This window comes from Tupaia chinensis, unplaced genomic scaffold (assembly GCF_000334495.1).
Source record: "Tupaia chinensis unplaced genomic scaffold, TupChi_1.0 Scaffold000117_2, whole genome shotgun sequence".
Taxonomy (NCBI): Eukaryota; Metazoa; Chordata; class Mammalia; order Scandentia; family Tupaiidae; genus Tupaia; species Tupaia belangeri.
The window spans coordinates 10,223,865-10,236,233 of record NW_006159583.1 but is presented as its reverse complement, the minus strand read 5'-3'; the positions used below and the strand labels follow the sequence as shown (position 1 = coordinate 10,236,233).

The window sequence follows — 12,369 nt, the reverse complement described above, 5'->3', positions numbered from 1 at the left end:
CCTATCTAAATGAGGTTACGCACCTTTTCATGTATATAAAAGCCATTTCATTTCCTTTACTGAAAACTTTCTTTTGGTATCTTTTGCCCACTTTTATAGGGTTTCTGCTTCCTTTTTAAATTCTTGGTGAATATGGGAAACATCGTCTGGATAGACTTCGGAAGGTAAGTCTGATGGTTTATATCACCCTTTCACAGGATGGTCAACTAGAATTTGTCATCAAACTAGCCCTTTAGGAAGTAATCCTCCATGTGTATTAAATCACTAATTATAATTTCTGCTAAAGAAATACTAAAAAGAAGAAACAAAGTGTTCAGAAATTGGTATATAATATGTACTTAATAAATGTTGAAGCCCAGCCAAGGGTAGCATGCCACTCCACAGTGCTAGAAGCGACATGAAAGATTGCGGTTCGGTTCCTAAGCTGACTTGTGCAAACTGGTTGCCCACGTGTCTGCCCCTAGTGTTGGCTGGCTAAGAAGATGGGGAGAGGATCACAGGGTGAGAGCCTCTCTCTCACCCTCTCTCTATATATAAATACATTTTATGTCTCTCTATAAATACGTTGTCTCTCTATAAATACATTTTAATTAATAGATGAATGTGTGTTGAATCAATGAATAAATAATGGATAAATGGATGGAAGGATAAAAACATGTCATGAAGAACACTTTGCTTCTGAGTACTTTTTTTCAAGAATTCTTTTATTTAACTTTATTATTATTTTCCAGTTTGATCAGAGAGAGACAGAGAGAGTGAAAGTGAGAAAGCAAGCACCAGGTCTGGGACTCGAACGGCGGTCAGTCACGTGGGAGTCCAGTGCATTTAACCACCACGCCACCTGCCAGTCCCTACATTTTCGTTTTGTATCAAAATTAATGATCAAATTTGCATTATATCTGTGGGAAACTTTTCACTGAAAGAAAACCAATGCCCAAGTAAAAAGTGACTTTCAAGTAGGAATTAATTTTCTCATCTAACGAGGTCTGCAAGTTAGCAGTGCCGGTGGTGTTCCCTTAGAGCACAATGAAGACATCAGGGAGCCAGGCTCATCTTCCTGTTCTCTGGGCTGCCTTCAGCATGTTGCTATTCACCCTTGTGGTTGCAGACCCACATCTCAACTATACTGGAAGGCAGCCTGAAGGGAATGTCTGAAGAGTCTCTTCTTACCGTAGAGAACTTTGCCAGACCCCTTTCCCTACCACGTTTCCTCATCCACCTCATCTACCAGAACTGGGTCACAGGACCACCCATAAGCCAATCATTGGCAGAGCGGTAAGAGAACAGCAGGACTGGTTTAGGAAAATGGCGATTTACCCTCATGGACTGGTTCACCTTCCCTGAACACTTGCTGTTTATGCCTGAGCAAATCCATTAGAGGCCAGTGTGCAAGAAAGACTGGCAGTGGGTGGGGGCAGAGAGAATGACAAAAGGGCATCAACTGTGTGTTCCTTGTAAAATTTTCCAGGAGAACTTTCTAAATGAGTTCTGGATAGTGGGATGAAAAAGGGTGATGTCTTAATAACTATGACTTTTCCACAGTCTAGGAAGTGGTAAAGAATTATATTGGAAATGTCTGCCCTTCTATTTTAGAGAGCAGTTACAGCCCTTCTTGTTACTCTCTGAGAAAAATATTAAGAAAGTGAGGAAGTAGAGGTGGGACTTGGGTCTCGGTTAAGGGTAACCATGGGAAAAGAGACTGTTCTGAGTTAGAAAGGGCCCAGCACAAAGCCACAAACGGGGCCCAGGAGGGGAGAGAAGCACTTAGGAACTACAAGTGGGGACTTCTGATACTGAACTTTCTCTTTTCTTTTAAATTTGCAGAGATACAAGAGGGAGGCGGGGAGAGTTGAGAAAGCACCTCCTGTTCCCCTCCCCACCCCTATCCCAGGAAACCAGTCATGCTACAATTCCTTCTCCTCCATCTTTCTCTCCTTTCAGGATTTTAGGCATGTACACACAGACATGCCCAGCACGATTCATAAGCTGCCAGGTCAGGGGTTCGAACTGCACACTGTTGGTCACGTGGGATCCAGCTGCCTGGACAACGACACCAGTGGCAGGCCCATGATGCTGACTTTCAAGCTATTTTTTTTTAGTTTTTTGCCACAGGGCATGTGAGCTTGCTGGAGAGAAACAGAGAAAGGGAAAGTGAGAAATCACTCCCCAGGGAAGATGGCCATGCCACAGTCCCTTCTCCATTCTCCTCCTGGGATTTTGGGCAGGCATACACATGCACTCAGTGTGATTTTTAAGCCATCAGGTCTGGGACTCAAGCTTTGATCAGCCATGTGGGAATCCAGCGCCTTAACCACCATGCCACCTCCTTTTCTTTCTTGAAATGCCCTCATAATAGATAACTTTGGGGACCTGCACGTGTCATGGTCATTAAGAGCACTGGACTCTCCCACATGGCCAACTGGCGGCTTGCTTTCTCACTTTCCTTCTCTCTCTCTCTCTCTCACTTTGTGCCTCTCTGGTCAAATTTAAATAAATAAATAAATAAATAAATAAATAAATCTTTAAATAAAAAAGATGACTTTGAGTGGTCAGTAAATCTTGTCAACTGTATCCCTTTGCAATGCCACCTTTGCATCAGTAGTAACTTAGGGGGAAAAGGAGTTGTAGGCGTAGGTTAGGAGGAATAGTCTGAAAAAGCAGTTTCAGGATAGCAAGAAGTGATCCTTCCAAATAAACACATGGAAGCAGGAAGTAGATTAACAATTGCCAGGGCCTGGGGAATCAGAGAGGAATGAATAGTGACTTCTAATGGATATAGAGTTTCTTTTTGAAGCAATGTTTTAAAATTAGACTTTGGTAATGTTGCACAACTCTGTACTTACAGTAAAGATCAGTAATTGCACACTTAAAATGGGTAAATTTTGTGGTATCTAAATTATATGTCACTAAATTGAAATTATATTTCACTTATCAGCACATCAGCTCAAAGCAGGAAATAATCTATAGCACTGAGCATGCTCAATAAAGTTTAAAAATATTAGCAGAGGTTTGTAGTTTCCAAGGTTTCTATAAAGTGAGGGCGTCAGATATCATGCTCCCTCTTTTCTGTGGGGAATATTTTCCAAGATCCCTAATAGAAGCCTGAAATCGTGAATAGTACCAAACCGTATACACACTACGTTTTTTCCTGTAGGAGCATACCTATAATAGAGTTTACTTTTAAATTAGGCACAGTAAGATATTTACAACAGTAACTAGTAATAAAATAGAGCAGCTACGATATCACCTATAATAAAGGTTTGTGAATGTGATCTCTCTCTCTTATTGTGCTATCTCACCTAATTTCAGACAGCAGATGGCCAAGGGTAACTAAAACCACTGACTGGGGGAGAGTTACTCTATATTACTTGAATATTAAAGAAGATATTGACCCGAAAGTGAGGATAGCTTGAGGATACTCGGTGATCATAGCAACCGAGCCCCTTTCTCTATTCTACTTCTCATGGTACCTCTACTTCTCTCGTAGCCCCTTATCTCTCAGAAACAGAAACTTAAAAACGTTTTAAGTCCCCTCAGATCAGGAGACTTAAAAAAAGTTTATGGAAAAATAGAATTTAAGTATGAACTTATTTTGGTACAAAAAGAATTTTAAATTCATGCATAGTTTTCACATAATGCAAATTGTTCATGAACTTTTTGAAGATCCCCTTGTACATACACACACAAACACACACACACACACGCACATTGCATCTATAAACAATATGTATCCTCTTCCTTTCTGAGGATAGCAGGAAGGATTGGGAGACACAGTCTGGGTCCTTACTGAGTTGCATAACTAGCACACCCTGGAACAGCTTATGTCTCACTCACCATCTCCAGCTTTAAGATAAAGACTGTCCAGGGCAGAATTGCATAGCAAGGAAACACAGGGGTACTGGAACAGACTTTCTGGGTTCAAATAAAATCCTAGACCTACAAGTTACTAGCTATGAGCCTTTGGGGAATTTACTCAGCCATGCCATGCCTCAGTTCATCCCTTATATGATGGGAATAATGATAATACCAACCTACCAGCACCTTGTGAAAATAAAATAAATTAGTATGTGTAAAACAATTAGAACTGCATGTGGCAAAGCACAACCTAGCAAGTACAATAATGATGTGTTAGTTATTACTGTTTGTAGAATATGTTGTGAATTGCATTCACGACATCCCCCATTCTCCAGTGAATTTGTGAAGCATGGATATCAGAATCAACTGAACCATAAGATGAAGAGGAAGACTAAAACCATGGCTTGTTTAAGACTATGATTAGGGGCCATCAGGTGGCATGGTGGTTAAGGCATTGGACTCCCACATGGCCAATCAGGGTTCAAACCCTGGACCTGGCAGCTTGCTTCCTCAGTCTCCCTCATGTGTGTGTGTGTGTGTGTGTGTGTGTGTGTGTCTAGTCAAATTGAATAATAATAATGATGATGATAAATGAGTAAAATTAAATAGATAATTCTTTTAAAAAATTACTGTTACGTGCTAGATGGCAATTTTGGAGAGACCAAGGAGGAATATCTATAATAATTGCTAAGGAGAGGCAAGGGGTAATAGTGAGTCAGCTTGTGTAGTAAAAAATCAAAAATGAAAACAATACAAACAAATTTTCAGAAACTCCTCTTTTGGCCCTCCATCTTGCCCTGCTAGAGAGAGCCATCCATTTATGTTTATGTCCTTCAGTCTCTTTTGGTTGCAAGTGGCAGAAATCTCTACTCGAAATGAGTTAAGGAAATCAAGCATCTGAGGGATAGTGCAAACACAGCTGAAAGCTTAATTCAATGGCCAAGTTAGATCATCAAGGCTCAGTGTCTCTCCCTCGTGCTCTTGTTTCCTTTCTATTATATCTTTTCCTGATGGAAGGATGGTAACAACATGTCTGCATCACTCTATTCCGTCTTCGCAGGTTCAAGATCAGTAAGAAAAACATATCCAAATTAGGTCTTACCAGAAGTATCCTTGCACCTCATTGGCTCTGACTAGGTCCCATGACCATTCCTGAAATATTCTTGGTAGTCAGGTAGAGAAAATGCTTGGACTGGATTGACAATAGTCACACTCTAATGTGGAGGGATGGAGTTAACCACAGCTGATCCAGATGAGCGCACAGTGAGAAGGGGATGGTTCCCCAGAAGGATTTGCCCCTCTCTCCTACTTCACCATCACACCTCCAGTGCTCTAGTAGAATGCAAGTGAATTTGAGCTGAAAGGGCTGCAATGTGCAGACTCTAAGTAGGAGTTCCTAGGGAAGCCCAAAGACAACAGGAAGACGAAAACAAGGATATTAGGGAAATTTTAACTCTTTAGTACATATAGTTGCCTCAGATACTAAACAGAACCCAATTTTTTTGCCAGTCTAACATTAAACCTCACAGGAGTGGCTTATTTGTCTTAGTTATATTAACCAATACTTCATATATATTTAAATTTCAATAAATTTCAACAAAAAATTATTAAGCATAGATAATAGCAAAGGAAAAACATGTCTAAAGATAAAAGAAATCATCAGGCCCAGACTCAGATATTAAACATGTTTGTTTTGTTTTGTTTTTGTTTTTAATCAGACCAGGGAATTTTAAATAACTGTGACTAACATACTAAGGGGCCTCATGCAAAAGGTAGGCAACACATAAGAATGAACGAGTAATATAGGCAGAAAGATGGAAACTCCAAGAAAGAATTTAAACCCTAATTTGAAAAAAAAAATTCAGAAATAAAGAATGTGATTGGTGCACTCATTCGAAATTAAGACACAGCCAAAGAAAGAATCAGTGAGCCTGAAGATAGGGTAACAGAAAATTCTCAAACTGAAATGAAGAAATGTCTGCTGTCAGTTAAGGACTTGTAGTTCACCCAGTTTTGTCTTCATGATGTCTGCTATCAATGACCTAGAGAACTAGGTCCCATACCAAGTGACTGCTGTTGGAGGACTGCTGGCCTTACAGGAGTTTAAATCACTGCTCAGTTCCGCTCGTCAGCCCCTCTAACATGCAAACCCCTCTCACCTCCATAGTTCTGGTCACTCATTGCTTCAGTATATCAAACTGATCTGTGCCTCAGTTAATAATAGAGGGCTACACAGCGTGCAGGGGGAAGAGCCAGCAGCAGGGCTGGCTTTGAAAAGGTCTGTCTGGCCACAGGCTGGGTTTCAGAGACCAACGCCAGCTGACAAGTGAGGAGTGAGCATGAACTGATGTAGAAACAAATTGTCAAGGAAGGGACCAACTGAATACAACATGGGGATGAAATTTCAGAAAGAAAAAAGGATCCAAGCTGTCAGAAATGGGGCACAAAAACCGGGTCAGGTCAAGCAACCATGGGTGTCACATCCTGTAGAGACCTCCCCTCCCCCACAGCGATATCCTGCAGCTCCTCAAAAACCTCCTTCCTGCCTGATGCAAGGCCATACCAGGGTCCACAGGTAAGCATGGACCTGAGACTATAGATGGGCTCAAGTGCTGCTGCCATGGGAAAACATTTAGAAGCTAAGCAAGGCCTGCCGCCTGCTCCTGCCTTGTGACTGCACCTCAGACCCAGACTCACAGACTGCTCTGTGACTTGCTTTCTTGCTCTGTGGAAGTGTTCCTGCCCGCAGGACAGTCGAACAGGTTTCCTGAAGGAAGGAGTGAGAGATGGGACGAGCAGCTTGGAGATGACGCAGTGTTACAGAATGGGGAGGACACAGCATTACAACTCTTCAGGGTTGTCCATTTATTGTGGGCCAGGGATCGTGGTTACATGTTGGTGGGGAGTGATTTGTTGCTCTATATGTAAATGAAGGATTGTAAAAGGTGGGTTATGATTGGTTGCTTTTGTGGACCAGTCATGAGGTACTGGATATGCAAATCTGAGGGATTCTAGTGGCCAATCAGAGTATGGTTTGGAAGGTGAGGTTTTGAAGGGGAGCCAATTGTGGCCTTTGGCATTGTGTAATTGTTTACTCTCTGAGCCTAAGATGGCAATAGTAAGAGACTCATGAAAATGGCCTTGGTAGACTCGCTTGTGCGCAGCCTCCCACATGGAAGGACTCTTAAACTTTTCCAAAATGAAAGGGTATAACAAGACTTCCACTTTGACCTCTTAGGTTATTCTTATCCTGTCACATGGCTTCTCTCCCCCCCTCCCTTCTTTACTACCATTAAGTGTTGGTGATATTATATTTTAGGTGTCAACCTGGCTAGATTGTGATAGCCAGCTGTTTTGTCAAAAGCAGTCTAGATGTTGCTGTAAAGACATTTGTAAGATGTGATTAATATTTGCAATCAGTAGACTTTTAGTAAACTACCCTCCATAGTATGGGTGGGCCTCATCCAATCTGTCAAAGATGTTAGGAGCAAAGGCAGGTTTCCAGAAGAGGTAATTCTGCAACAAGACCTCTACATGGAAACCCTGTCTTAGTTTCCTATCTGCTAGCCTGCCCCACAGATTTCAGACTTACCAACCTTCATGATCATCAATTTCTGAAAATCTTTCTCGCTTGCTCTTATGGGTTCTATTACTCTGGAGAACTCTAATATAATGTCTCTGTAAGTTTGTTGACAGGGAAGAGTTAACCACTATGGCATGATGGCTAAGACAACTGGAACCCCATGGCTGACTATGTGGTTAGAGTCCTGGATCCAGTATCTTGAGAAACATGCCATGTATGTGTGTGCCTGTGTCCAAAATTCTGACAGGAAGGAGAGATGGAGGAGAACGAATTGCAGCATGATTATCTCCTACAAAGGAGTTACTTTCTTGCTTTCCTTCTCTGTCTCTCTCTCTCCCTTTGGCTCTCTCCAGTCAGAGATGTGGCTATGCCAATTTTCCCTCTTGGGCCTCCCATGTAGCTGGACTACAGGTGCATGCCACCTGCTCAGCGTTTAGGGTGGGCCTGGAATCAAGCTCATGCCTCCCATGTGGCTTCAACCTACAGAGTCTATCAGAGCATTTTACTATGGGTAGGCCAAAAGTTTATCTTTTTGCAACAATTGCTACCTCATTTTATCAGCCATTTTTGTTTCATTTTTCGTTTTCAGTGAAAATCTGAAATTGTATTCATTTATTTGACAGTGGTATTAGCAACAGAAAATACTTTGTTCAGCTCGACTGCTTTTCATTAATTCTCAGCTTCACATAGTTGCAACAGGATGTTGCCCTTTGGCATGTTGACATTAAAATTAATGCTTTTTTTTTTTTTTTTTTTTGAGAGAGGATTGATACTTATTTTTAAAGAAGTCATTTTTAAAAACCTGGTCACCTATTTCTAACTGCAGCCAGCGGAGGGCCCCTGCATCTTAAATGGCTTGGGGAGGCCCCTTTGGAAGCAGTCAATTGCTGTGAGAACAGGACCAGTCACAAACCACCACAATTACACTTGCTCACCACCTTGTGGAGCTGAAACTTTCTTTTCATGTCTGCTTCTGGTTTTATTTTGATTTTGGAAAGGAAAAAAAATATATCAGATGCTGTTTTCTGAGAGTCTTAGGAGCATGTTGTAAGAACACCTCACTCTCCAAGTGCCTCTTGTGCGGGAGTAGACAGAGGCTTCCCACCTTGGTGGCCTCTACTGTTTATTCCATCTCCAACTCCACGTTCACTGAAGTCTGGTGTGAGAATTTCATTTTACTTCATAGAAGTTCCCTTCACTGGCCAGTATGTTTGGGTTGTCATTGCTGTTTTAAACCAAATGGCCATGTCGATTTTAGGCAGTTCCCAGTGGGCTGGCACCTACACAGCAGATACCCTACCCCACACACTATACCCAAACAGGAACTGTACAGAATAAAGAATATAGATGTGTCAGGCCAGCTCATGGCATGGTAGTTAGGGGGACTGGATCCCCATGGCGTACTATGCAGTTAGAGTCCTGGATCCAACAGCTTGAAAAACACACCAGGCATGTGTGCACACATGCCCGAAATCCTGACTAGAGAAAGAGAGAGAGAGAGAGAGAGAGAGAGAGGAGAAAGGGTTGTAGTGTGACCATCCCCCAAACGGGAGTGATTTCTTACTTTCTCTCCATCTCTCTCTCTCTCTCTCTCTCTCTCTTCCCCCCCCCATCTCTGTCTCACTCCAGTGAGTGCACACGCCCTCTGGCAAAACTAAAAAAAAAAAAAAGGTAAATACATCTAAAACAAATTCCTAACAACATAATCTTTTTAACAGATAGACTCATACTTTATTTTGACAAATTTAAGATAGAAAAATATCATAATGAGAATATAGCAGTTGTTCTTTTTATAACATGTTTTGGGCAATGCAGATAATACCAAATTATATTTCAGTATTAATTTCAGTATTTAATGCTGAAATATATTTCATTTACTTGAATGTGGGATGCAGTAAAACTGGTTTGTAAGAAAAGGCAATGGCATTGGATAATAAATATTATAAAGCAGTGAACCAAAAACAACTTTAAAATATTTGTATAGTTACTAAAAGCAAACTTTAGACCTCATGATTTAAATTAAGAACTCATAGTTTTTAACAATTTTACGAATATGTAATAGGATAACACAGCACTTATATTCAAAAACGAAGGAGAGAAATTAGAGTAACCATGGGATTTCAGACAACTATAAACAGTGAACATCAAGTCAGTGTATTTATATACATCATTTCAACCGGATATTCTTTGTCCAGAGAGCAATAAAAAATGTAGTCTAGCTATCATCAAAAAACGTGTCCCTGAATGTGATCTTAGAACGTGTTAAGTGCTGTCATCATTTCTGCTCTCCATCTTTGGAAGGCGTGGAGGGACTCGGTACATGCAGATATGTGGTTCTGGTTCTAATGACGAAAAAAGAAATCATGAAAGTGCCAGGAGCCTGAAGCCTGAACGTCTGCCTTACTGGGCTAAGCACCCTCATATTCTTTTGTCTCTGCAATGCCTCAGAAAAGTCCGCTAAATAATTCACACAGGTGCTAACTTTCCTCTCCCGTCCCTCTCAGCGTCTCTCACTTCCCTTCCCCACTCCTCAAAGAGTACACCCAACAGGAGGCCCCGTTAAAATATTTCTGGCATATAAAATAAGTGTATGTACATATTTACATCCATGCATTTCCTCTTCAAGGACTGGGTAACTCCTCGTTTTCTATCAAATAATCCTTCTTCATATACTTGGTCCCCCTGACTAACCTCCACACTTCGAGGTACGTGTCCTTTAAGGACCTCCTGGCCCCTTCTATCGTGCTGCCTGCCACCTGTGAACCGCTAGCCACCAGGGGAGCCCCTCTGGAGCTGCTCCTTGCCTCCTGCTCACTCTGCAGCTCAGAGCCACCTGCTGCCTCCCCACCTTCAGACCCGCCATTCCCACTCTCCCCAGGCAGCTCTTCCATGACAAACGGCAGCTGGTCTCCACTTGGCGGGGCCTCCTGGCCCCCAGGCTGCGACTCCAGGTCTTCATAGTTGCTCTGCTTTCTGGTCTCCACGAACTTGGCCACACAGTAAATGATGGAGCCCAGGGTGTTCACCACCACGCCGGCAATGAATAGAGAGGTGGGCTCCACGTCGCTGAAGGCCACCATGCCCACCGTGATGGTGGCGATGCTCTTCACCACGCCCACGAAGCTGGTGGTCACCGCCGAGTTGATGTAGGTGCAGTGCAGCGTGGTGAAGTTCATGGCGCAGCCGATCAGGATGCAGGCCACAAAGATGCAGACCATGGCCGGGTCCTTCCAGCCGGGAAAGGTCCAGGCGTGGATGGAGTCGGTGCTGGCGAAGGAACAGATGACCAGCAGCGGGGTGGCGGAGACCGCGATGACATACTGCGCGGTGAGCGGCCCGTGCTCGGTGTCGGCGCTGGCCTTCTGAATGAGCACCAGGTAGGCGGCGTGCACCAGTACCGCCAGCACACCGGTCACGTAGCCGATGGGGTCTCCAGTCAGGTCGCCGGCTCCTGGGGCGCACGCAGGGGACCACAGAGCCCGAGCGGGAAGGGAAAAGAGAGAAGACACCGGGTTGGCGCGCGTGGTCTCCACCTGGACAGTGAGTCGGGCTGCAAAATAGACGGGGCTGGCTCTCCAGCGCGACCCACCGAATTCTGTGACTGGTGCTCGCTTGCCTCAGCTACCCGAGAAAGGCGACAGCCAAGCTCAATGCCCAGTGCGATGCATTAGGAGAGGCGCCTTCCCTGCCATGTCCTCGGGTCACCCTGACTTACTTCCTCTGTCCACGACAAAGGCCCCAAAGAGCACAGCTGCCCCCAGGGTGACTTCGCCGAGTTGGCACCGAGGTTACCCAGGCGCCTGCTGCCTTTATCCCTACCCCCACTCCGTAGGGCGCCGAAAAGGAAAGGGGGCCCCAGCTTGTGGCCTCTAACCCGGAGAGGACCCGGAGTGACAGAAGACCTTCTCAGCCCCCTAATGATTTCTTGCTCCTGCCGGTTCCCATCTGCTCAATCCGCCAAACCTGGCCGCACTTGGGTCCCTGTCGGGTCCCCTCTGCCCCGGCGCGCATCTCCCGGCAAGGCGTCAGATACTCCCAAACTAGCCCCGGGAGCCCAGGCTTCGCTCCCATCCCCCATTCTAGCCCCGCGTGATCCAAGGAAGTTCACGGCCCCCCTCCTTCCGGCTCCGTCCAGGGTAGGAGGACGCCCGCTCCCGGTCTCAGGCGACTCTCCCACCTCTAGAGGAAGAAGGGAAGACCTGGGCCTGGGGGCGGCAGATGGGGCATACTGGGTGAAACGGGGGCCGGGTCGGAGGCCGGGCTAGGGGCTCGGGAGAAGGCCAGAGCGCTGGGGAAGGCTCCTCTGGGTCTCATACGTCCCTTTGGGAGCCCAACGACCACTCAAAAGGCCCTCCGCCTCTCGCTGCCTCAGTCTCCCCTTCTGGAAGCGAGGGCGTTGCACCAAGTGATACCGCAGTCTCTGCCGGGTGGGGAGGGCTGGGGTGGGCGCGGGTCCCGCTCACCTGCCAGGGCGGCGCCGCAGGTGGTGATGAGCACGGCCACGAGCACCCCGAGCGAGGGCGCGCCGTTCTTGAGCACCAGGACGCCGATGAGCATGGTGACCAGGGGCAGGCAGCGCTTGAAGACCACGTACATGGGCAGGCTGAGACCGCGCAGGGACCAGAGCGTGAGGCTGGACTGCAGCGTGGAGAGCACTGCGACCCCCGCGAAGGAGCGCGCCAGACTCAGGCCGAAGGGGGGCACGGCGATGAGCCCGAGGCGCCGCAGCAGCTCCAGGCTCAGCGCCGCCGTGGAGCTGGTCAGGCACTGCACCAGGGTCAGGAAGGAAAACTGGTAGCGGCTGATGAGGAACTTGAGCAGGATGTTGAGGGAGCCCGAGAAGACCCCGTGCGCGATGGCTACCGAGATGCCCAGCACGCGGCCCCGGCACAGCTGCCGCATCGCGCCGGCCCCGCAGCCCCCGGCGGCGG

The 12,369-nt window shown here is 45.7% G+C and overlaps 2 protein-coding genes across 2 annotated transcripts in view; both read right to left on the bottom strand.

Moving 5' to 3' along the window:
- PEX7 (peroxisomal biogenesis factor 7) overlaps positions 1 to 12,369 on the bottom strand; it is a gene marked incomplete in the record, with an annotated part of 169,739 nt that overhangs the window by 57,839 nt on the left and 99,531 nt on the right. The window contains 3 exon segments of the mRNA XM_014586184.2: positions 1,229 to 1,361; positions 7,452 to 7,588; positions 9,909 to 9,913. Of these exon segments, the coding sequence (XP_014441670.2) occupies positions 1,229 to 1,361; positions 7,452 to 7,588; positions 9,909 to 9,913 (275 nt within the window).
- Positions 9,928 to 12,340, bottom strand: SLC35D3 (solute carrier family 35 member D3). Its single transcript, XM_006144353.2, has 2 exons — positions 11,902 to 12,340; positions 9,928 to 10,889 (listed from the first exon to the last, which is right to left on the bottom strand). The coding sequence occupies exons 1-2, from the start codon at positions 12,338 to 12,340 to the stop codon at positions 10,060 to 10,062; spliced, it is 1,269 nt and encodes a 422-aa protein (XP_006144415.1). The 3' UTR covers positions 9,928 to 10,059.

Coding starts and splice junctions, on each gene's coding strand:
- SLC35D3 (XM_006144353.2), bottom strand. CDS start 12,340: ATGCGGCAGCTGTGCCGGGGCCGCGTGCTGGGCATCTCGGTAGCCATC. Junction 10,890..11,901: donor CTGCGGCGCCGCCCTGGCAG/GTGAGCGGGACC, acceptor CGTGCGCCCCAG/GAGCCGGCGACCTGACTGGA.